The sequence below is a fragment of the Rhea pennata genome, chromosome 3 (assembly GCF_028389875.1).
Source record: "Rhea pennata isolate bPtePen1 chromosome 3, bPtePen1.pri, whole genome shotgun sequence".
NCBI classification, from domain to species: Eukaryota; Metazoa; Chordata; class Aves; order Rheiformes; family Rheidae; genus Rhea; species Rhea pennata.
Window position 1 is genome coordinate 109507622 of NC_084665.1, and position 22813 is coordinate 109530434.

The 22813-nt window shown below is 37.0% G+C and overlaps 1 protein-coding gene across 4 annotated transcripts in view; it reads right to left on the minus strand.

Moving 5' to 3' along the window:
• The window catches only part of MYT1L (myelin transcription factor 1 like), a 127828-nt gene that overhangs the window by 96454 nt on the left and 8561 nt on the right, over positions 1 to 22813 (minus strand). For all 4 annotated transcript variants that reach the window (XM_062571140.1, XM_062571139.1, XM_062571138.1 and 1 more), the window contains exon 4: positions 5432 to 5802. In XM_062571140.1, the coding sequence (XP_062427124.1) occupies positions 5432 to 5802 (371 nt within the window). The remainder of the gene's footprint in view (positions 1 to 5431; positions 5803 to 22813) is intronic.

The window sequence follows — 22813 nt, forward strand, 5'->3', positions numbered from 1 at the left end:
TCTCTAGGCACTGTCACCCTCACACTAAAAAAAAAAAAAAAAAAAAAAAAAAAAAAAAAAAAAGCTTTTTCTTTTCAGATGGAACTGCCTGTGTTTCAGTTTGTGCTCACTGCTTCTTATCCTGCCACTGGGCATGAGCCTCACTCCATCTTCTTTACTCCCTCTCCTCAGTTATTTCTACATATTCATACGATCTCCCCTGAGCCTTTTCTTCTCCAGGCTAAACAATCCCAGTTCTCTCAGCCCTTCCTCACATGACAGATGCTATAACCCTTCCATCATCTTCATCGCCCTTCACTGGACTCACTCAAGTAGCTCCATATCTCTCTTATACTGGGGAGCCCAGCACTGGATACAGCACTGCAGGTGTGGCCTCACTAGAGCTGAATAGACATCATCTCCCTCAGTCCCCTGGCAAGGCTCTGCGTAATGCAGCCCAGGATACCATTGGCCTTCTTTGCCGCCAGGGTACATTGCTGGCTGATGATCAACTTGATGTGAATGGCAGCACAATCCTCCAGCATATCAGCCATTCCTCCCAGTTTTGAATTATCAGCTGACTTGCTGTGGGTACACTCTACCTCATCATCTAGATCATTAATGAGTAAATTGAGCAGTATTGGACCCAGTACTAACCCCAGTCTGACTAGACTTCATGCCACTGATCACAACCCTCTGATCTCAGCCGTACAGTCAGTTTTCAATCCAATTCACTGTCTGCCCATTCTTCAGAAGCAGAAAAAAAGGAGAGCTCCTATATTATTTTATAAAAGAGATGAAATGCTATAGCAATAGAGTCTGCTAGCATAGAGTTAATATTTGCTTCCCCCTAGTGAGGCTGGCATATATTTATTAAGTCCTCTTCAGCTCTGGAAAATGCACTTCTTTCCATTCACATTGTTTTAAACAGTGAAATGTTGTTTTCTGGCTTCTTCATTTAAAGCTATAATTTTCTTCTATTCAATGTTTTGCCTAAGAGCTACACGTGAGTCTAGCTCTCTGCTCTGATTAATACTGGACACCTACTCTGTTCACCAAATAGACGACTGCTTTCCTGCTGACAGTTTAAATAAATGAATACAATTTGTGGTCAGCAGGCTGGACAGTCCACCTTGCTAATACATAGCTGTCTTCTTTATTTTGCAGAAGGAGAATTTCCTAAGTTGCAAGGACAGTGAGAGAGCTGTGCACTACCACAGTTTCCTCAGCACATGTGATCCTTTTATCTTTAGAATGGTGTTTGTGTCTCCTCTTGCTTAGAGGGACATGCATAATTGCTGCAGAAGCAATCTAATTTAGGGATCAGGAAGATGAAGGAGAGCACTGACAATGCTAATAAAGCTTGTAGGTGTATTTCAAATTATGAAGGCCTGTGTGTCTGAATCTAGTTCATACAAGTGGAAGAAAAAAAGAATCATTTTACTAGATTATGAAAAATAATTGTCCAGTTTAAAGAAATGTGAAAATAGGTGGGACAACTCTCTCTACTTTCATGTGCTAACCCTTATTTTTTAAAAAAGCCCATTGTATCATGTTCCCTTGAATACGTACTGCTATCTCTGTCTTACAGCTATTTTTATTAAAAATTAAGTGCAGTACCACATGTTGGTATATTAAATTTGTCTGCTACCTTGACTTTATTAGACCATGAAAGGTAGTGTCTAGCAGATTCATGTATCTTGGCGATTCACATTTTAGTAAATTTCAACAATTTTTGCAACTTCTTATCTGAAATGGATTTGATTGATGTATCAACTTTCTTTAGATCAGCCTGACTCCTCCTGCCCCTGGCGAATTATGAAATACCTGGAGTACAAGCCATCTTGAATGTCTTCATGTGATATAGGCTAAATGGTGCCTTGGAACATCTGTTCCGGTAGCTTCTCCAACGGAGATTTCTCTCTATAATAGAAAAGCTTTGTGAAACAGTCTTTGGGACCCAGATACCTGAAGTGAGCTCCTCTGAAAAGGAGAAAGTACTTTGGTTTGCCTTGCTAATCAAATGTGTCCTTCAGATTTCAAGTCAAAGATTTTATGCAGTAACCATCACGGAGAAGGGAAGCTCCAAAAGCAGCCTTTTCTTTTACTCCTTAATTCATTTGCTTCCCATTTGGATTGGAATTTACAGGTTAGGTTATCTTAACAAAGGTCATCTGTCTGCCTTTTTTTTCTAGGATATAAGTGAAAACCTAGGATATACGAGAAATTGGAAAGATTCACCTTTTCTTTAATGGGTGCTGTACATAAGGGCTTTTCAAGACTACTGTGCTTTTTAATAAGGTAGATGGATACCTGTTCTTTAAAGAGATTTAGTACATTTAATAGAAGTTTAAAGAGGATATACTGGTCACTAATGGGGAATTTTAAGCATTAATTTTAATTCAAGGGATTATATGCAGAAATATCAGCACAGAATCTGTGACACAGATCTAAAAAAGTCTTTTTGTTTCTTTAATTTGTATTTTGATATTTGTAAGAGTGTTGCTTTAGGAAGCTTCTGTATCTTCCAAGTCCTTTAGCCTACTAATGACTAGACTGGAAAGATATGATTTTCAAAAAGGCCAAAATGGTTTCAGAAAATTTCCTAATATTTTCAGTAAGATTTATGTACCTATATTGCCTATAATCCTTTGAGAATCCTATTCAAAATTCACTTTCTGTTATCACAAAGTATGGGCAACGACATGCCAATGAGGTACTGGAGTTTCTCAGGATTTATCTTTTTCTAACAGAAAAATGAATTTGGTTTAGGAAATGGTATCTTTTTAAATCTTTTTCCCTTAATTGTTACCTTTGTGGTCTTATACTTGCTGAGTGAACACTTCTATCACAGATGCTAAGATTTTAATTATTTTGTCCATCTGGATGACACGGAAATTTTCTGAACTACAATAAGCTACAGCGCAAGTGATAGAAACTTTTATGAAGACCATGCAGGCCTCCTCATCACCAAAGGATAATTCTGCATTTTGTTTCTAAGGAAAGGAAGAGTAAGACACACTCAGACTACCTGCTAAGGTGCCTTAGAGGGTGGATGATGGTTTAGCACAATATTTAAATAGAAGTGAGCAGGGAGTGATTCAGACAACTAAATTCAGAGCTGCTAGACCTAATTTTCCCCTATCTCAATAGAGAAAGGCAAATGCCATATTCAGACCACCTATTTTTAGAATCCCTTCCTTTGGTTGCACTTCATTTTCCTGGAAAACAAATGGTCCAAATTCCACCAAAGCTGCTTTTGTTATGAGCAGAAGAAAATGAAATGACAGGATCCCTGTCAAAACCAATAGGAAATAAAGTATCTAAGAAAACCTGCTTTATTAATTAGCTTTTAGACCTCACCAAGAACAAGTCCTGTTATCAAACCCTGCTCCTTGACATAAAAATCCCATATTACTTTCCTCATTAATTGCTACTAACTCTACATTGTGAAACAGCTGTGCTATAACTGGGACTGTCCATATAGTGATTAATATGTTGATTCTGAAAAGATCACAAAATAATTTTCTTATAAAATTCTATTATCACTCTTCCCATTTTATGAACTCTTTTCCTAATGGATAATATTTTATATAGAATATATATAAATATATATTTATCCATAAACATATGTATTATCACTGGAATAACATGGGATCCTTAGAAAACCTTGTCTTGCATGAATTTTAATTCAATGTACTATGCAGAGCAGCTAATACATATACCTCTGCAAAATTCTTAACTTTCAGTTCTTAACCACAGCCTACTATATATGGAAGGAAAGCAGTCAAAAATCAGTTACCCTCTATAGGTTGACTAGGACCACTAAGTGCATGTGTAAATGTGCTGGAATAAGCAAAGCACTGTGTTTCATAATGTCAGTAGAAGTAAATTGAGTATCAAGCCTGCTGGCTTGCCAGAAGCAATTTTCTTGAGCTCTTTAGTTTTGTTTAAGGTTTTTTTCCTAAAGCCATTTTTTATAGTGTAGATTCAAAGTTTTCATGTCAGCCCACATCATAGGAACAGTTTCACCATGACCTAAGTACCAACAAGCTCAGTCACCACTATCTTTTAAAAACTGCTAGACTTACTGCACTCGTCTATCAGGATAGCAATAGCAGTTGCACACCAGCTTGATCTAGGATAGCTTCTCTTTCAGCTTCTGAAACAACAGTTCTCTGCAAAAGGAAATCATTTCCTGCTGCATCAAATTCTTGTGTAACTTTTCAGATTAGCTATTTTTGTTTTACCAATGTGGTTGGTAAATTTAAGCAATTGAGGGAACGTTACAGATCCAGGTATCTGAAAAAAATCTTACAGTCAACTGGCCACCGTCTTGCCTGAATGGAAAGAAAACTTCCAAAGTCTTTCTCTATAAGATTTAAGATCTGACCTTACAAAATGCTGAAACAAAAGTCATACAACTTTCATACCTGGTTGCTAAGAGGAATCCAACTGAGGAGTGCTGAAAGCTTTTCTTATATTTTTATTGGTTAGAAAGGTGAATCTACCCAACCAAAAACGTGTTCCCTGGAAATGGGAACAAAATACTTTTTAGATAGCTCATTAATTTTTGCATGATTCTTTCATTTCACCCCAGTGCATTATGATGTCTGTCATCAGCATATGGACTCTTGAGTAAGTGAACAATGATTATAATTTTAGAAAATACTAGTTATATACAGTCCAATATCCCCCAAAAGAGGAAGGTGAATAGGTTAATCACAATGCTACTGCATTAGTTTGGTTACTAACAGGGACCAATATGTTTACATGACATTTATGTCATGGCATTAAAACCAGAAAATATTATTTTTAGAGAAAATTTATGTATGTAAACCTTTCACTGTCTATATTTTTAATATAATCAACTAAAGTACACATCATCCAAGTCTCAAAGAACCAAAATATATTAAAACAGTTCATTCTGAATAGTTTCTTGGTGGAATAAAATTGGAGAGCAAAATTTTCAAAAGAAATAGGCTCATCTTTGTTCACAAAAAGTTATCTGCAAACTTGTGACAGAATTTATGTGGGCACTCACTGACATTATCTAAGCAGACCCAGCAAATACACTTGCAAATGATCAGTGCAGGCATCCAGCTGTAGCTGATGCTTTGCTTGTATCTTTGTGAATATCCTCCTGGTAACTGCATGCATTAATCCATTATTTGGACTACATTTGTTGCAAATGTTTTTAGCACAAACACACCTCCACCCTCCTTGTTTGCTTGTTTGAAAGTGCTGGTGTATTAAAAAGTATTTGGAAGACAGGCTTATTAAAATAAATGTTAAAAGAACACAGTGGGGTATATTTTCAGTGTGGAGCAGAGAGACTTAACTGCATAGCTTTAATGAGAACTGCACAGCTAAATCCTCACACACCACACTGGAAGATTAACCCAGAAAACACACAGTGTTTACTTTTTACTAATACTCTGATTATTACCACGTTCTTCCTCCTCCTCCTCTTCCTCCTCCTCTTCTTCCTCCTCCTCCTCCTCCTCATCCTCCACATCTTCACCTTCCTCTTCATCCTCTTCTTCTTCTTCTTCAATCTCTTCTTCTTCTCGATCTATCTCCTCATCATCCTCCTCCTCATCAGCTTGCTCCTCATTGTCATCTGAATATTCCTCCTCCTCTTCATCCTCTTCCTCTTCTTCCTCTTCTTTTTCATCCATCTCCTCTGTGCCATCAGTTTCATAGCACTCATCTACTGAAGAGTTGTCTGCTTTAACCACAAAGGGTTTTCTTTTGGGAGCTGGTTCTTGGGGTTGCTTATCTTGTGTTTTTCTTTTTTTTGCCAAAGGACAGCCATAAACACTGTTCAAAAATAAAAGATGCATATTATTACACTATCCTGAAGATTTCTGTAGGTCAGATTATATAACTTGTGTCATTTAGTCATTTATTCTAGTTTTATACCATGATTAATTGCTATTCTCAAAATGCATATTTTCAAACTGAAATGCTGCTTAGGCAATAATGACCAAGGGAGAGAACACTTATAAAACCTCTGAACTTGCAAGCAACCATTATTTGCCTGAAAATGTCACAGGTACATGCCAGCATAACATTTACAGAACTAATACAAATGTGTGTTTTTCTTTCTCATTCTTTTCTATTTTGCATATTCCACCCTTTGTTTGAAGGTAGTTTAAAAATAGCAAACTTTTACTACCTGTTAGCTATTAGCACAATAATCAGAAGAAAAGCAATACTACATAATTTTGTAATAGTCAGTAAGGTTTTGATTGTGTACAATTAAGATGTGTTCCTGTGCTATTTAAATAATGAAAATAGGACTGCATTCTTAACGCTGTTGCTGTTGTTATTATTAAAAATAATGAATTGCTCTTAAATTTTCCACTGTTCTTCCCTATTATATGCTACAGAGCTAAATAAAAGGGAAAGAAAGCTCCCTTAAGTTTTCAGGGCCAGCATTAGAAATGTTCTCACACTGAAAAAATCAAATAGTAAATAAAATCCTTTGTCAGTGAAGAAAGTCAAAATTTTCCAAAGCTAAGTAGCTAAGTACCACTTGTGCTCTGAACATTTAAATATATCACAACATTCCACGATAGCCATAACATTTCCGGGTTTTGGCCAGTTGTATTATTTTTCTATTAGACTAGCCACCTATTTCGCAAACATTGTATAACCTGTGTTTGTTGAACGTGATCATCCTTGCATAACCTCTACAACCTTCTACAGAGGGTGATCACACACATTAATTACTTTTTTATTTTAAAAACTTTCCCTTTGAACTTCTTTATTGTTCAATTTTAAGTGCTACTCAAGCCACACTGTTTGAGTAGCACTTATTGCCATGTTCTTTTCCTAGTGATTGACTAGTTTTGTGACATTTAAACTGTTCCCACTAGTTCTTTCTGTACATCAACTTATAATCTCCTCTTTAAATTATATTTGCTTACATCTTATCATGATTACAAACCACTAAGATCTTTATCATTTTCTTCCCTTCTTACAATGTTTCACAGTCAGAAACCACTTAAAAAATAGAGTTTATCACAGCACTTAGTACTACAGATGTGCTCTTTGTGGTGTCTGCGTGTTCTTGATCTTGGCCAGATTTAATTGCATTCCAATAGCTATGTAGCCCAATTAGTTTACCTGCTACTAGCAAGGTAGCAAGTAGTCCATTTTATGTAAGTGCCTAACTTAACCTCTGTCTTACTCTAACTGTAAAGTTTATGCTCACAGAGGGGCTGGTTCAGCTCATCACACTCATATCTACGGATCATATGCAGTCACCTAACATGGGTATGCATCATGGGAAACCTGCTAAGGGAGAACTCTCTACAACATAAGCACCACTAACTCTCTGTGTAGGGACTGTAGGTGTCTCTAAAGTCTAATACAGTGTGCCTAAATGAGACATCAACTGTCACCCATTAACTCTATCAAGAAACACTCAGAAAATTTTGTGCACCTGCATCTAGCCAGATTCCTGTCCTCCTCATCTGGGTGCAGGTATGTCATAACACAATATAGAATTTGCAGAAATGGACACAGAGACCTAATGCTGCAGGCTTAGTATAGCTAGAGAGGGAATGAACCCAGAGCCTCCAATCCCAAGAAACATTCTCCAGTTAGCAGATAGCGTGGTACATGCTGGGTAAGAGCATCTCCTTCTAGAAGCAGAGCTCCTGTGCAACTGGCTGCAAGAAAATCACAATCTGATACTACATAGAAGGTGAACAAGAGCCCAAACCTCTACTACTCTTAGAACATTAAACCTAGGAAAGAAGGAGGCCTACAATTCTGGTGTTTTCTCTTTGCATTATATTTCTATTCAAAAATTCTTCAATGTAAAACATATTAATATGTTGGGAATCCTTGTTCTTAGGTCCCCACTGTTGCTCTCTGCCAAGTCACAATCCTGCCTCCTGCCTGTGATTAATCTTATACACCTGGTGAGGACAAAGTTGCTCAGATTCAAGAGGAAAAATAGAATATATCTTCACAGAGAACTTCCCACATTATTACAGTCAGGGCAGAAATGGGAGTTCAATCCCCATCAGTCTATGCAGTACCTAAAATCTGGGGCAAAAGAGAAACATTATTTTTGTAGTTCTGATGACATCCACTTTACTTTAGAGTTTCCCCTGGTAATGTGGAAAGAGTTTAGGACCTATCTAAACTGTTTAACTAAATGGAGCTCTGAGAGAAGACAGGGAAGTTTTTCCTCAGAACAGGAATTTCCAAGTGTGTGTAGTATGCAGAGAAATGGCTGAATAATTAGAGAGGAACCTGTTTCAGTTAGGTGCCTAACAGAGGTTGCAGTCCTGGAAAACAGGATTGAATCGCTGCCTGGGGCTTAGGTGGATTTTAGAAACGTGCATAGCTGTTCAGTGTAATTTAAGCAGAAAGGGTAATATTCATTGAGTGGATGTGCCTTAGTTTCTTGTCTTAGTTTCTGTTCTTTCTCTTTGTGATTTATATTACCCTCACTATAGGTTCTTCAAACTTATTGTCATTAAACTGTATTTTCTTAAAATCCTGATTTTCAAAGATGTGAGTAGACTTAGACAAAATCATAGTCACAGAATGGGTAAGGTTGGAGGGGACCTCTGGAGATCATCTAGTCCAACCTCCTGCTCAAGCAGGGTCACCTAGAGCATGGTAGACAGGGTTGCATCCAGGTGGGCTTTGAGTATCTCCAGAGGAGACTCCACAACCTCTCTGGGCAACCTGTTCCAGTGCTCTGTCACTCTCACAGGGAAGAAATTCCTCCCAACAACCCCTAGGATTTCTTTTCTTCCTTTTATAATAACCTTTTTAGAACACTATGAGAGGTAAAGATGATGCTTCAGGCAGCTCTAAGCTAAAATAATCAGTGATAAAATGTAGAAGTAGATGCTCAGCCGTTACAATATTTGGCCATTGGAGATAAATTAAACTTAAATTTGGTCACACTAAAGCCAGAATCATCCCCCACTCCCACATATTTGTTCAATTAAGAATCACAGAATCGCAGAATGGTTGAGGTTGGAAGGGATCTCTGGAGATCATCTAGTCCCATTCCCCTGCTCAGCAGGGTCACCTAGAGCACGTGGCCCAGCATCATGTCCAGTCTAGCTTTGAGTATCTCTAAGAATGGAGACACCACAGTCTCTCTGGGCAACCTGCTCCAGTGTTCTACCACACTCACAATAAAAAATTTTTACTTATGTTCAGACAGAATTTCCTGTATTTCAGTTTGCACCCATTGCTTCTTGTCATCTACTGGATACCACTAAGAAGAGTCTGGCACTGTCTTCTTTACACCCTCCACACTAAATAGTTGCAGAAAATTTTAACTTAGCAGTGCCTGGAAGAAGTCCCCTAAGATTTCACAATAGCCTAGGAACTGGCAATTAAGATAGCATTATAATAACTACATCTATTTTGGCTGTAATTGTTTAATTTTTGTATTTGTCATCTAAATATAATTGTGTATGTCTTTTTAGATACAAATTATTTGTCAAAGGTATAAAGGAATTGTCATCATAATAATTTCTGGTCATTTTAAATCCTTTATTTTAATCTTTAGCTTTATGCTTTTCTACAGAACACTTTATAAATTATGTGAGAATCTAAGACATTACTCTGGATTCAGGCCTCCTTAAAGTGTCTAACCAGCAATGGGAACCAAAGCCAGTTATCTGCCTGATCTGTTTTGATACTTTTATAAATCTCACTAAATAACTATTTGCAACTTTAGCTATCAAAATAAAATTGTGAATTCAAATTTAGTTGGTTATCTATTCTCACTGTCTTTGCTCATGCAGTAAAAATTCAGGAGACATCAGCAACTAATGGAAATAAGCACATTCATAAATTTTACAAGGTTGAGCCAACACTGTAAGACTGAGGAAACTGCCACTTTTCCAGGGGTATCTGTTACGGTAGTTAACTCTGAGTCAGTTTTTGTAAAGTCCTTCCTAATTACTCTGTACCAGTATGCTGTTCCTTTTCTCTACGGTCCAGAATTTATTCTTGCCTCTGCTTGGATTTATAGTTTGCAAAGCTAGCATTACCTGGGTGCTTCTTATAAAACCTTCAAGGCAGAGCCTTGCACTGCCTTCCTCCTGCTCTTCAGCTACACACCTCAGTCTGTGAGAGTTAAAAAAAAGACTGAGCTCTTTCAGAAGGCCAGGAAACAGGCCACCAGACCTGGAGCCTACTATTTAGCTGCCCTATTTTCTTCTTTTTCTTTCTTAACCTATTCTGCTATCATCCTTTGTTTCATTAATTTTTCAGATTCTGCCTGCAGGACGCTTCTCTCTGTTTCTGGCATTCTCCCTTTGGTCTCGACGGCGAGCGCACCGAGGGAGAGGAAGCGTTCGGCTCCCCAGCACGCTCTGCCTCCGCCGTCCCTCGCTTCCCCCCCAGCCGCATCGGGAGACCACAGCCTTTCTCACTGACCTCTTGTTCCTCACAGATTTGTAAAATCTGTTATTGCTTGTCCTCGTAGCTTCCGCAATTTTCTTCACATTTTCAGTTTTGGCTTTTGCGATCATTCCCTTATTTGCTTATTTTTTAGACTTGTTTATCCCTGCTCATTGCAATGACCCCATTGATTTATCTGTCTTGTATGCTTTTATTTTTTCTTTTATTGCTCATTGTATTTCCCTGGTCCACTACATTTGTCTTATTTTCCCCTCACACTTCAGCTCTCTTTGCTTTCAAGAGAATACATGTTTGGGCTTCCTGAAATACACTTTTGAATATTACACACTTCTTTTTGCTGCATGTCTCAGCCATTTCAGTTTTTCAGAAGCTATCATAAATAATTCTTGTGGAAAGAATGTTTTAGAATTTCATAGTGATAAACTCCAAGAGGACATATAGATATTAATAATTAAAGAAATTGAATAAATTGTATATACATTTATATTCCTCAGTTAGAAGATAATTTTTGTTACATTTTGAAACTCAATTTTTATTCATTAAAATATGCAGTCCTACTCAATGTTAGTAGGACTCTTCTTCAGAAAATATGCCTTTTTTCTCCCCAAAGTTCAATTCCTTGATTTTGAATATCTTTTGATACAAATGTAATACTAATTTTCAACATAATTATTATTGTTATTATTTCTAAGCTGCAACAATTAAACATACCTCTTTAACTATATATAGTACAGGAACAGAGACATAGAAGGGACTTTCTAAATCAGATTAAAAATTAATATTCTCCTCTCTATAATATGCTACCTCACAGATCACAGGTGGGACATGACACACACATCTGGAGGAAAAAACTCCTCTCATAGGTGTCCTTTTCCCAACATGAATTATAAAGGGAGCCTAATAAAGTTTCAGTTAATTTTAAATACCTAATTTTGATAAAGTGAATCATATCTGTCTTGTCTGCTAGCCTTCTTTTTCACTTTTTTGCTCTTTTATAAGAGTGACTTCTCATTTCAGAAGCCTTGTGCTACAAAGCCAACACCAGCAAAATAAGATAATGACAATATTATGCCCTAAAGCTGAATAATAGCTTTTCTTGGAGGTTTCTTTCCTTCCCCCCACACCTTTTTTTGCACTAATACTTTGAAAAACCTTATAAAATGTTTTTGCAGTTTAAAAAGTGTCTCAACTCTGCTCTCACTTTTTTTTTAAAATATGAGAATTTAATTTAATGTAAAACAAAATATTTGATACATAATAGGCACCTAAAAACTTACTATATAGAAACCTAGTGAGGTTACCAAAAACATGCAAAATAAGCTACCATTTATGTTGCTGTTAAGTATCTGAAGTATCACTGAGGTGTAATTTTAATAAAGTACAGCTGAGGACAGCAGCTTAGGAAGAGCCTACTTGGAAGCAGACTTCTGTGTAAGCCTTCACGCATGAAGCTCCCAAGGCCTTACGCTTGTCCTACTGAATACGATATTTTTGGTTTGGACCAGATGACTTCCAAGGTCCATATTTTACGATGAAGACTTTTAGGGTATTCAAAAAAACAGGTATGTTGCAGTTAAGTCCCAATAAACGCAATCTGCAAGGTATATACAAATCCAATTAATTTGTATATCACTGCATCCTATTAAATTTCTCTTAAGAGTACTGACTTCACTTAGCATAATGGACTGACGCTTATAGTAGTTGACCAGAAAATAAGATATTTGGATCCATCAAGCTCTACAGCTTGAACCCTCCCAGCATTCCCGCGGGATGCCCATGTCAGCAGACTGTGGGCTATTCTGAGGCAGAGGTGGCAGCATTCTTCATCCCTCCTATTGAAGGTGGACTGCTGAATTGATAGGCGTGAAAGAATCATAATAAATTCAAAGAAGGAGACTGACTCCAGCCTAGTGATTTATCTTCTCAGTTGCAAAAATAAACTCCTGCAGCAAAGGACCATTTTTCATTCCCATTTAAATCAATGATTGCTTAAAATACGGTAAATAGCTACAAGACAGAACAGTAAGTCTAGTGGCAGGTCTCTGTGAGAACGTGGAGTCAAATTTCTTTATGGTAAATGATTTTTCTGTCTTGGTCACACTCAGCAGGAGACTTCTCTAACCTACTGAGGTTGCTTGGCCCCAAATAACTCTCTTCTATTTAAACTACAATAAAATGTAAAAAATACTATTTAAAATACATAAAAAAATCACCTCTGTAATTCTACTATATTCCAGCATTCTCTAATAGTTTCTACTACTGATTCATATTATTTTAAGCAGGTGCAGTGTCAAAACATGCCATCTTTACTTCATTTAATTGTATTGAATAAAAGTTTGTTGATTTTTCAAATTAGTTATGTATACAATAGTATTTCAGTTCAGTGAAAATTATTAATTTACCTAAAGAGGTACAAGCTCAACAGATGAGAATGAGTGAAATGTAGAGCATTCTATCATCCTCTTTTTTCCTACTGGAATTTCAAATATTTCTATGTATTATGGAGCAGTAAGAAAAATTACAGAAGTGCCCAACAGCATGCTTGGTATCAAAAACTAAAGGTAGAAGATGTTGTATCTTCCTTATAGAGCTTTAAAAAACAACTCAACCATGTCATTTTTAAGCTTACAAATAGCCACAAACATGCCACAGATCTACTCAAGTGTGTAGCACTATTCAACTAAATAATCCCTAAAAAAAAATTTGGGTCTTTAAAAGCAGCACTGCCAAACTACAAAGCACTACGAGTAACAACAGGAGACTAGAAGGATGAGGAGGAAGTAAAATGGAGGGGAGGAACTCAGTGATGATGCCCTAAACTTGATTTTTTCTTTAAGAAGTCCAAGTACTGAAATATATTTTTTAAAAACAAAATAAAGTAGATTAGCTTTGATGTAGTCAGTAAAGTCACAGTAATTTATGTCAAGTCAGGATCTTTTATTTAACTGGGTTATATACATGTTAAATGTCAAGTATATCCCAGACCCTGATTCACTGAGACCTTTATTAGGAACAAGCTCACTGGCTAACCTGTCCTCTGGTTGGAGAAACCATTTCACTCATTACCAAAGTCTATCAAATGCCTATCAAAATCAAAATTACCAAAGACTATCAATTTCTCTTAGGACATGACAACTGAAAGGAATCTTTTCAATTTGCAATAATCAACTAATTTGAACGACAGATTTATTTAAATGGTGCTACCTCATAAATGTTAATTTAAGAAAAATGAGGCAGAGTAATATATTTCTAGGTGTTGTATAACTACACAGAAAAACCTCAGCCCTTGAGAGCTCATTTAAAGCAAGATGTAACAAATAAATGTCACAAATTATCAGACTGAAAACTTACGTGGCATCACGGGTTACATGCCTTGAGGCTGTAGATTATTGAAAAGTATTTACGTAAATAAATCAATATAATATCTGATTGCCCCATGACTTATGCTCATCTCTCACCTACCTCTAGGCTTCTAAAAAGTAAGTCTATACTTGCCATGTTTGGTTCCCTTCACAGCCAATGAAGGGAAACTGAAACCTCCTGGGAGGTAATTCATCTCAGCTTTCCTTGGACACACTGGATGAGCTGAATAAGGATCTGGAAATGCCTATCTCTTTCCACTGACTTTAAAGGGAGTTAAAGTGATTAGCTTGTATTTCTGCAACTATCGTATCTGATTTCAGTGAGGTAAAGCCATACCATTAGATTCTTCCATTTTTTACATTTTATGCCCATCCCCAACAAAGATAGCACATAGCAAATTTTAAAACCCAGTACCATGCTACTTTCATTAAGAGAGAGAGAAAAAAAAAAAGTCTATGTTCTTTCCTTTCCATACCTGCCATATCCATTTCCTCTAGCTTGGCTACCACTTCAATGATCCAATGTCAGACAAACGCTATAGTTTCACTCTAACCTTAGAATGGCAAATACCCAACTTAAAGTGTGTTCTAGAGCCAGAAGCCACAACTGATTATGTCTTGCTGCCAGATCCTTGAATACAGGGACTGTTCTAAGAAACTAAGATGGTCAAAGAGCATAGACTTAATGCTTCATATTGATTCATCAGATGAAATGCATATAATCAAGTTTTGCTAAGTGGCTATTGATGCCGGACACTTCAATGTTGATTGGATGTAACCTAGACACCTCAAAATTGAAGTATGTGAAATTTGTGACCACTTCTGCACTAACTCAAAATTCTGAACTCCCCATTAATCTCAGCACTCTAAACCAGAAGTGAAACTTCTGAAAAGAAAACCTTCTATTTTTCAACAAATAATACAAATAAAAATGACTTTGGCTACCTTGAGCTAAATCAAAGCAGTACGTCGAGCTGCCAAAATGTCCAGCTTTGTGTGTATTCTGCATTTTCAGCCTCAGTAGTAATGACAACTCTGTTTACAGGTAGAGGGCAGGGCAGGTTCCAAAACTTTTTTCATGATAACATGGTATTATAAAATCGGAAAAATTCATAATGAATGATTCACCAATTTGTAAGAGTTACATTATGCTTCAAAGTGTATTTATCACAACAGATCTTTTCTTGGCCACAATGTCTGAGCCTCAGACATAATATGAAACATTTCTATTCCAAAATTCTAAAAGTATTTGCTCTTACGAAATTCAGCATGCTAAGTTCAAGCATTCAAAAATGAAGGGAAATAAGCTGCTGGAAATCAAAGGTGATTTTTGTTGTTACACTGTCAACCATTTAACAACATTGCTAGACATGTATTAGTACAATCAACATCCTTGGATGTAGACTTGATAGATTGTATTTAAAGACAACACAGCAGGCCAAACTGTCCTTCTAGCATGTACTTAAGCACTGAGTAATAGAGTATGCTGTCATTTTATCATCTCTAATGTAGGGCTACTATAATAAGACTATTAGCTACTGATTCTTATCACAAATACTCTTTCTGTCATCTCTACATAAATATACACTAAAACTGACTGCCAGCTTAATTTAACTGAGAATGATATATGGTACAGAATCAAGATACATGATACATGAGTTTTCCTGTAACTACAGCAATCAGCATCTTATTTGATCCAAAAAACTAATGGCTATGAAATATAACTAATGGAGAAGAATAGCATTGTATAGCAACCAACCTTCTAAAGCAAGAATGTGACCGTTATCAATAAAAATCTGAAATTACAGAAAAAATTGACAAAATCAAAATGATATAAGCTGCAACCACTTCAGTGCTTATGTACTGGATTCTCACCTCCAGCATAAGCTACAGGACACTGTTCTTTGTCTTGCACGGTTGGTTGGGAGTCATTCAAGTGTGAAATATTCTAAATTCTGGTTCTTAGAGGATAGAGATGTTTAAATCTTCCTATTTTGAAAAAAGAAAAAAGATTGTGCCTTTTTGTAACAGAGGAAACATTATTATTCTCAGACAGAATAGAAAAGACAGCATTCCCTGTACTCTATTGCATTATGGAGCTGCAGCTAAAATTGGTCTCTCTGTTAAAATTTTAACCTTTATTAGTAGGCATTTAGCAAACGTACTGTTATGGAGAAGTTGAACGTTTACCTTCTACATTATTTTTTAAAGGTGCTTTATTTCTTAATAGGCTCTGCACCACAAAAGTTGACATAAAAATCTGTTCAACATAAAGAGGATTTCTAAAATACCTTTATCATTATACCTCCTTGAGGTTAATTTCTACGGCAAGATTCTGATACAAGCTGTTGTGTTCATCATTTTACTACTGCATACAAGGTTATCAGCCTAACTTTATAATCAAAACGATATAGTCTTTGCTCTAGTATTTTATAGCTCTCTTATTTGGACACAGCTACTTTAGTACTGTTTACAAACAGTCATTAGAGTCTCTGTTAGCAGTGTTTCTATTAGGCTGCATTAGAACAAGTCAGAGCACTAGAGCCACCCAATCCTCCTGCCCTAATGTCTGCTTGGTGTGGCAGCAATGGAGCAGATCCTTCAAGAGACACAAACATAGTGGCATAACCTCTCTTTCCTCCTAGCATCAGGGATCTTTATTCTCTCCTCAGAGAAGGTGCAGTTGCACTCCCCACCATGACTTACATTCCCAAAAGGGGTATATGTGCTTGTACTAATAACCTGTTGAACTATTCTCTTCCTGCAGTACCTGTAAGTCGCTTTGTTGTACTAACAGAGGGTCTCGCAGTCAGTATTTCTACTAAGATATAAGCTCATCTATCTCAGAGAAATTGTTTCAAGCTCTTGGCAGACTCAAAGGACAAAACTGTATCTCTTATGTTTAGTTCCTTTTTCCCAGGTTTTCTCGTGATTAGAAGAATTAGAAATGCTCTGATCTTAAAATGAAAGCTTACCTACCAGCTTAGTCACATGACTGCAAAGGCCAGATGCCTAGATATGGGGCTAAACGGCTGTCCCTTAATCTGGCCTTTTTGACATACCTGACAAAAGAAAGGATGCCAGTTCAGGCAAAAAAAAAGTACTAATTAAATTGCATCACATTCTCGTCCAGAATAGTGAGGCTCCAATCTGACTCATATCACGATTAAAAAAAATACTACAGTATATAATGTTACTTACTATAGATGACAGTGAGTTCTATTAGACTGTAGAAAAGTCTCTGAAGGAAAATGAAAATAGCTTCCCAAGGGAGTGGAAGCCCCACACAGCATGATTTAAATGTGGCAGCTGGGCTGTGGGTGGAAATGGCGGTTTCCATTGAAAATCTGCTGCCAATATACCTCCTATGGCTAGATTTCGCAGGGAAATGCTGCACTTATCCCTCTCAGAAGTTCAGCGCTCTGTTTTAAAGATGCACAGACACAAATGGTAGCCAGGGTCAGAAGCTGAAAGAAAGGTCCATAATGATGCACTCTCCAAAGACCAAAGAGTAAAAACTGGAAAATGTCTGGTGGTAATGGGAAGATGGTAAGAAGAAGAACGGATGCAGTTTCAGAAGATGACAAGCAACATTTTAGAAAGTGTATGTCACTGCAAAGACTACCTTTTAATTTTTGGAGTAGTTTGAGGCATTTAACACTTAACACTTATGTCTCATTGAAAGTCTGTTAGCAATCTGCACTTTTAGAAATGGTCCCTATACCATTTGGGGCCTAGATCTATAATGGGAGCAGTTGTGGCAACACTCAATTACATCAGACTTAATTTGAAGTACTTAAGTTTAGATGACTAAGTTCCTAAGTGAATAAATTCCCCAATAGGAAAAGTTAGACACATCAGCATGGGAGTAGCAATAGCCAACATGCTGAATGTGGGACATCTACACCAAGAAATAACGAAACACCATGAGAAGAATGTCTCTGAAACCACCTCCATCTCTCTCGCAGATGTCTACACCTATTTGCAACTCTGACTTAAGCATCATTTTGAAAATTTGACTTGTAAGCCAAAAAGACACTTAAAGATTTAGCATGCCTGTTAGCATGGATATCTACTTTATTGCTCTGTTTAGACCCAGGTAGTGTGGTTCTCTGCCCTTTCTTTAACAACCCACATGTTGAATCAGTAGTCAAGAGAACAAGGGAGTGGGAGGGTTGATCCTAATCAGCCTGATAGGACTCCAGGTTTACTTCCTTTATAGGAGTCTCTTAATCATCATGCTAGCTTTTGCCTTGTTTTCTCTGTTCTCCTTAGAAAACTAGCATTATCTTTTGTCCATGGGCCTAGCTTCACCAGCAGGGAGAGAAGGCAATCTCATCCTTGTCTTACCTGTTACCCTTTTGATATGACCCTGTTTTGGAAAATAACTGTGCTTGAACCCACTAAGGATGGAGAAACTGAAGGAGGATGTTGCTTCCCATGCCAGCTCTCTACTTGGTAGTCTAGGCTGTACCACAGTTACAAAATTTTTTAACAAAAGGAGATGTGACTGCCACACTATATATCAAACTCTGTGCTGTCCCTGCATGTTAATGTGGCCAGCAAATGCATACTATTCTTCCTGGATCAGAGGATGTTGGCACAAGTAAACATAGTCGGTGATTCTCAAATGTTCTGGCATGTAAAAAGCACTGAGCAGCACAGCTCAGCTAAGCTAAGCTAGTTGCACCTCTGGACACACAAAACTAGGTTTTCTATTACAAGTTTGTTCAACCACAGACTCAGGATTTTTGTGGATCCTTTTGGATTTCAGTACCAAGGGTCTCATTTCTCTTTTTCAGAACAGTTAAGATATTTCGATCTTCATTTTTACAGACTTCTAGAACAATATAGTTATAAACCGGACTAAGTGTGTCCTGGTGTAAGAGGAATCAAATTCTACTCTTGCTTAGACCAGAGATCAGTTTAATTCATAGTATTCAGAAAGAGGGAAAAAAACTGCTAGCACCTCTACATTAACCATGATAGTTCCTTCATGGTTCTACTCATGCTGTCCACTGGACTGTGATTTCTAAATCTGACTGACTGCAATAATTTCCATTGAACAGTCAAAATTATAGTACATTGAAAATGCCGAATGTTATGTCTGTTTTATAGTTTTCCTTAAATGCTGACATTTTAAATAATGGTTCCACTTTTAGTGAATGCCATTTTAACTGCTCAATCCTTCCTCCTACATCCTTTTAATAGCATAACTAGAAGCAGCAAGCTTGAATGCTAAGATATGAAGTTAACACAGTAGTTAGAATTTATTTGCACGCTTTCTAAAATGATATTTGTTTTATACCTCTGACTCAGTTTCTGAGTCCCTCTTTTGCTGTGATCCCATTAGGCCTCACGAGCTAGGCAAAGCCAGGCCACGTCAGTTCTGAGTATGTCAATATTTCTAAGGAACACCTAGGTGCTGCAGAGACACTACTGTGACTCAGAAAGCAGCACACTTTCCTTGCCAGTAGCACTAAAACAAATTTTTAGACCACCATTGTGAAAGGGACAGAAGACTGTGTAACAGCTAATACTTTCTTTCATGTGGCATTAAAAGGAAGAGCCATGTATCTGTCTCCTAAGAATCAGAAATGTTGATTCCAGAGCCAATTTCAAAATAAACTCATGATGTTATATTCTAATTCAAAATTATTCCTACAGTTTCAGATAGATAAACAATATATTATTTTCACTTCCAGTACCAAAATGCTCTGTAGTATAACTGTGCAATGGTAAAAAATTGCTACAACCCATTCTGTAAATGTTTTAGAATAAGTGTCATTTGAAATAGAATACTTAGTATGATAAAATACACTGAGGCTACTGTGCTAACATTTGTGACATGCTTTGAAATCAATAGGTGAAAAAGCATTACAAGCATAAAATACTGTTACTGTAATAAGTTGGCTGCAGAGCAGCTATCACTTATGTGAGACTTAGTATGTCCTACTTCCTTTCAAAAAGTAGGGGATATCCAGAGAATTCTCTGAGAAAGGTTTCAAATACAGCTTCTCAGTGTGGTGACTAGTGACATGCAAATCTCTAAGATTCGCATCAGAGAGCATTTGTGATGTATGTCGTGATATACCCTTTTGCTGAGACGGCTGTTTGTTTCTCCTTATCATCTCCTGCAATAGTCCTTATAGCTACTACGAATTAAGACACTATTAATCCTAATGGGTGATTCTAGAAGAAACTAAGACCAAGCAAGATTAAGACAAGACTAGCATTAAACTAGCATAAAGCAAGACTACATTAAACAGTACATCAGTGGTTCTAGCACACTATTCATATTATTGCTGTAAATACTCAACAAGTAATCACATGCTAGCCTTTACATAAATGATTTTTTAATACAAGAAAGATGATCTAAAGAAAAAGGCACTAGAATAGAATTCAGAAGGCATGACTCAAGTTCTGGCTCATGCAAATTTCTTGTGTAGCAGTAGAGTCACGAACTGCTAGTTTACCAAGGGAATAAATGCATTACAGTATCCAACTCCTATGCATAGCTGCACTGTGGAATTCTAACATCCAAGTGAGGCATCTCTGCTCCTCTTATAGTGCTTAGGAAAATTTAAGCACTTAACGCAGAAGAATTTAGATGTTGTAATCTGGACAGAAGGAAGATACTTTCTGTACTGGGGGGTTTCCGCTCCTAAAATTAAGACCTTAATCCTTTGTTTTTCTGACAGAAGTAGAGATGAATTCAGTCTTTTCATTAGAAGATGGTCACAGGAGGAATAACGACCCCAGCCCCAGCCATTATCTAATCTATAACACACAGGAATATGTGGGAAACTTGTGTTTGTTAACCTTTTTTGCCACAGGTAACTGAAGCTTCATTTTATGCTTCTGAGAGTGCTTGCTCATGAGGTCTTAAGCTAATCTGGAGTGAGAGTACTCACTTCTATAATACTTCAAAGAAAAAAAAAAAGAAAATACAGGCATGTTTTTTGTGTCACAGAGAAAGAGATAACCTTATTCCTCCACAGTCTTTGCTACCTTTGAAAGCTGCATCCCATTCCTCTCTAAAATGAATACCTCTGTCTTCTGTATGAAGTATTAATGCTGGAATTGGAATTCAGGTTTTCCTCTCTCCAACTCAAAGTTACAAAACTATATCCTTCCTCCTTCCTTTTTGATATATTATTCCCAATAAAATAAGAACAGCTCAAGAAAAGGGAATAAAAGTATCCAGACGCCTTAGGTTTTTATAGTCAAGGCAAGTTCTAAGAAGATGGGAGATAAATGTTCTAATCCCTTTTGACAAAGAATAAAATAGTAGGTGAGAGCCATGTTTTGCACAAATTACAAAGTGAGGGGCTTTAAAAACATCTGCTACACTGAAACAAACCAGTAAGAGATTAGAGATATGCTAATTCTGTTATGGGCTTGGTACGAGATAGGATAGGGGGCTTAAAATGTGCACGTTTTCTGGCAGAACATTAAAAATTTGGAGCAGTTTAATGCTAAAAGTACAGTTCCATACAGATGGCTTCAGAGATAGATAGCAAATAAGAAAGAGATTTTGAAGCTCTACACTTTGGACTGGTTGACCTAAAGGGGAAGTCAAGCAGTAGCTAGCTTTTAGGTCTAGCCTCTTTTCTGAACGCCTATTCTCCATTCACAAAATGTGAGCAAGATTTTCTCCTGCAGACACTGTAAGGATGAAATGCACTAGCAAGATCATATCACTGGTGATTTTTCATCATGAGAAGAATATCAGTTGGAGAGAAAGCATTCATTTAACTATTTGTCCATCCAGCCTAGCGGTCAGCTCATTATGACACATAAAAACACTGATGGCAGAAAAATCTGTCCCAGCCCTAGGGAACAGAACTTAAAACAATCTGTTTTAAATGGCTGGTGTTGACATTTGAAACCAATAATATATTGTTCTGTCTCATTTGGCTTTATGTTATTACAATTTTTGTCATACAAAACAGATTTAAGACACAGGCCTAATTTCAATCACAAGAATACCTCTTAAGCATTATACCAATTCTGCCCTATACCATGAGTATTTCCAGCGTGCCACTGTTCCACGTTCCTGCAAATAACAAGAGGACATTAGGTTCTGAAATCCTTTTTGATGTAATTAGTAAGGTTCAAAAATTTCTTAGGAAGATGATTCAGGAGAGTAGCTGGGAAACTAACTTGGTAGGACTACTCATCTGGTTAAAGGTATCAATGCTTATAGTGTCCTAAGATGTACAGTGCCAAGGTACTTCTTCAGGAACTATTTATCCCTTGGGCATTTGATTCTCTACTGTGGATAGATATTTTTTTAGTTTTATTATTGTCATCGAAGATGACTCTGGAGTACCTTTCCTTTCCCTGTCCTGAGTTGACACCACTAGAAGCAGTACTTCATACGAGCCACTAATAAGAAGTGATGTCCTTGAAAGGGCTGTCTCAACTTATTGAAGAACTTCAATATAAGTCTTTAAAGACACATCATAGTGTACTTTTAGGAGTGGAAAGAAAAAAAAACCTATTTTTTATCCTCTTTTTCTTACAGACTTGTTTTTGCTCTCTCTCTTCTTTACTTTTTTAGGCCTCATCTCTCTCCTTTCGTTACATATCCATCTATGCCTTTTTTCTCTGCTAGTGTGTTCTTGTGGTTAAGAACATACAGAAGGCAGACGGGCCCTGGTTTCTGGCATCCTGAATTCTCTGCTAGCCCAGGTAACACAGAACTGTCTGATCTCAGAGGATCTGAATACTTGAAGGAAAAAGATAACTATAACTTTCTCTATTTTTTTACCTACCCATCTTCCCTTGCCACTTTATTTTTTAATGATTCTACAAGAGTTCATATCATTGCATCTCAGAAGCAGAGGATAAGGTAAGAAATTACAGAGCAACGCTATTCTATGGTAGTATAAGTCCCACCTATGGATAAAATATTTCCAAAGCCATCTACATCTACATTAGTCACTGTTGCCTAAAATCAGTGTGTGGCATGATTGACTTGGACATTAGAGCAAGAAAGGTGGGGTTCCCTGTCTAGCCAGCTGCCAGTACTTACTAGTGTCACAGAATCA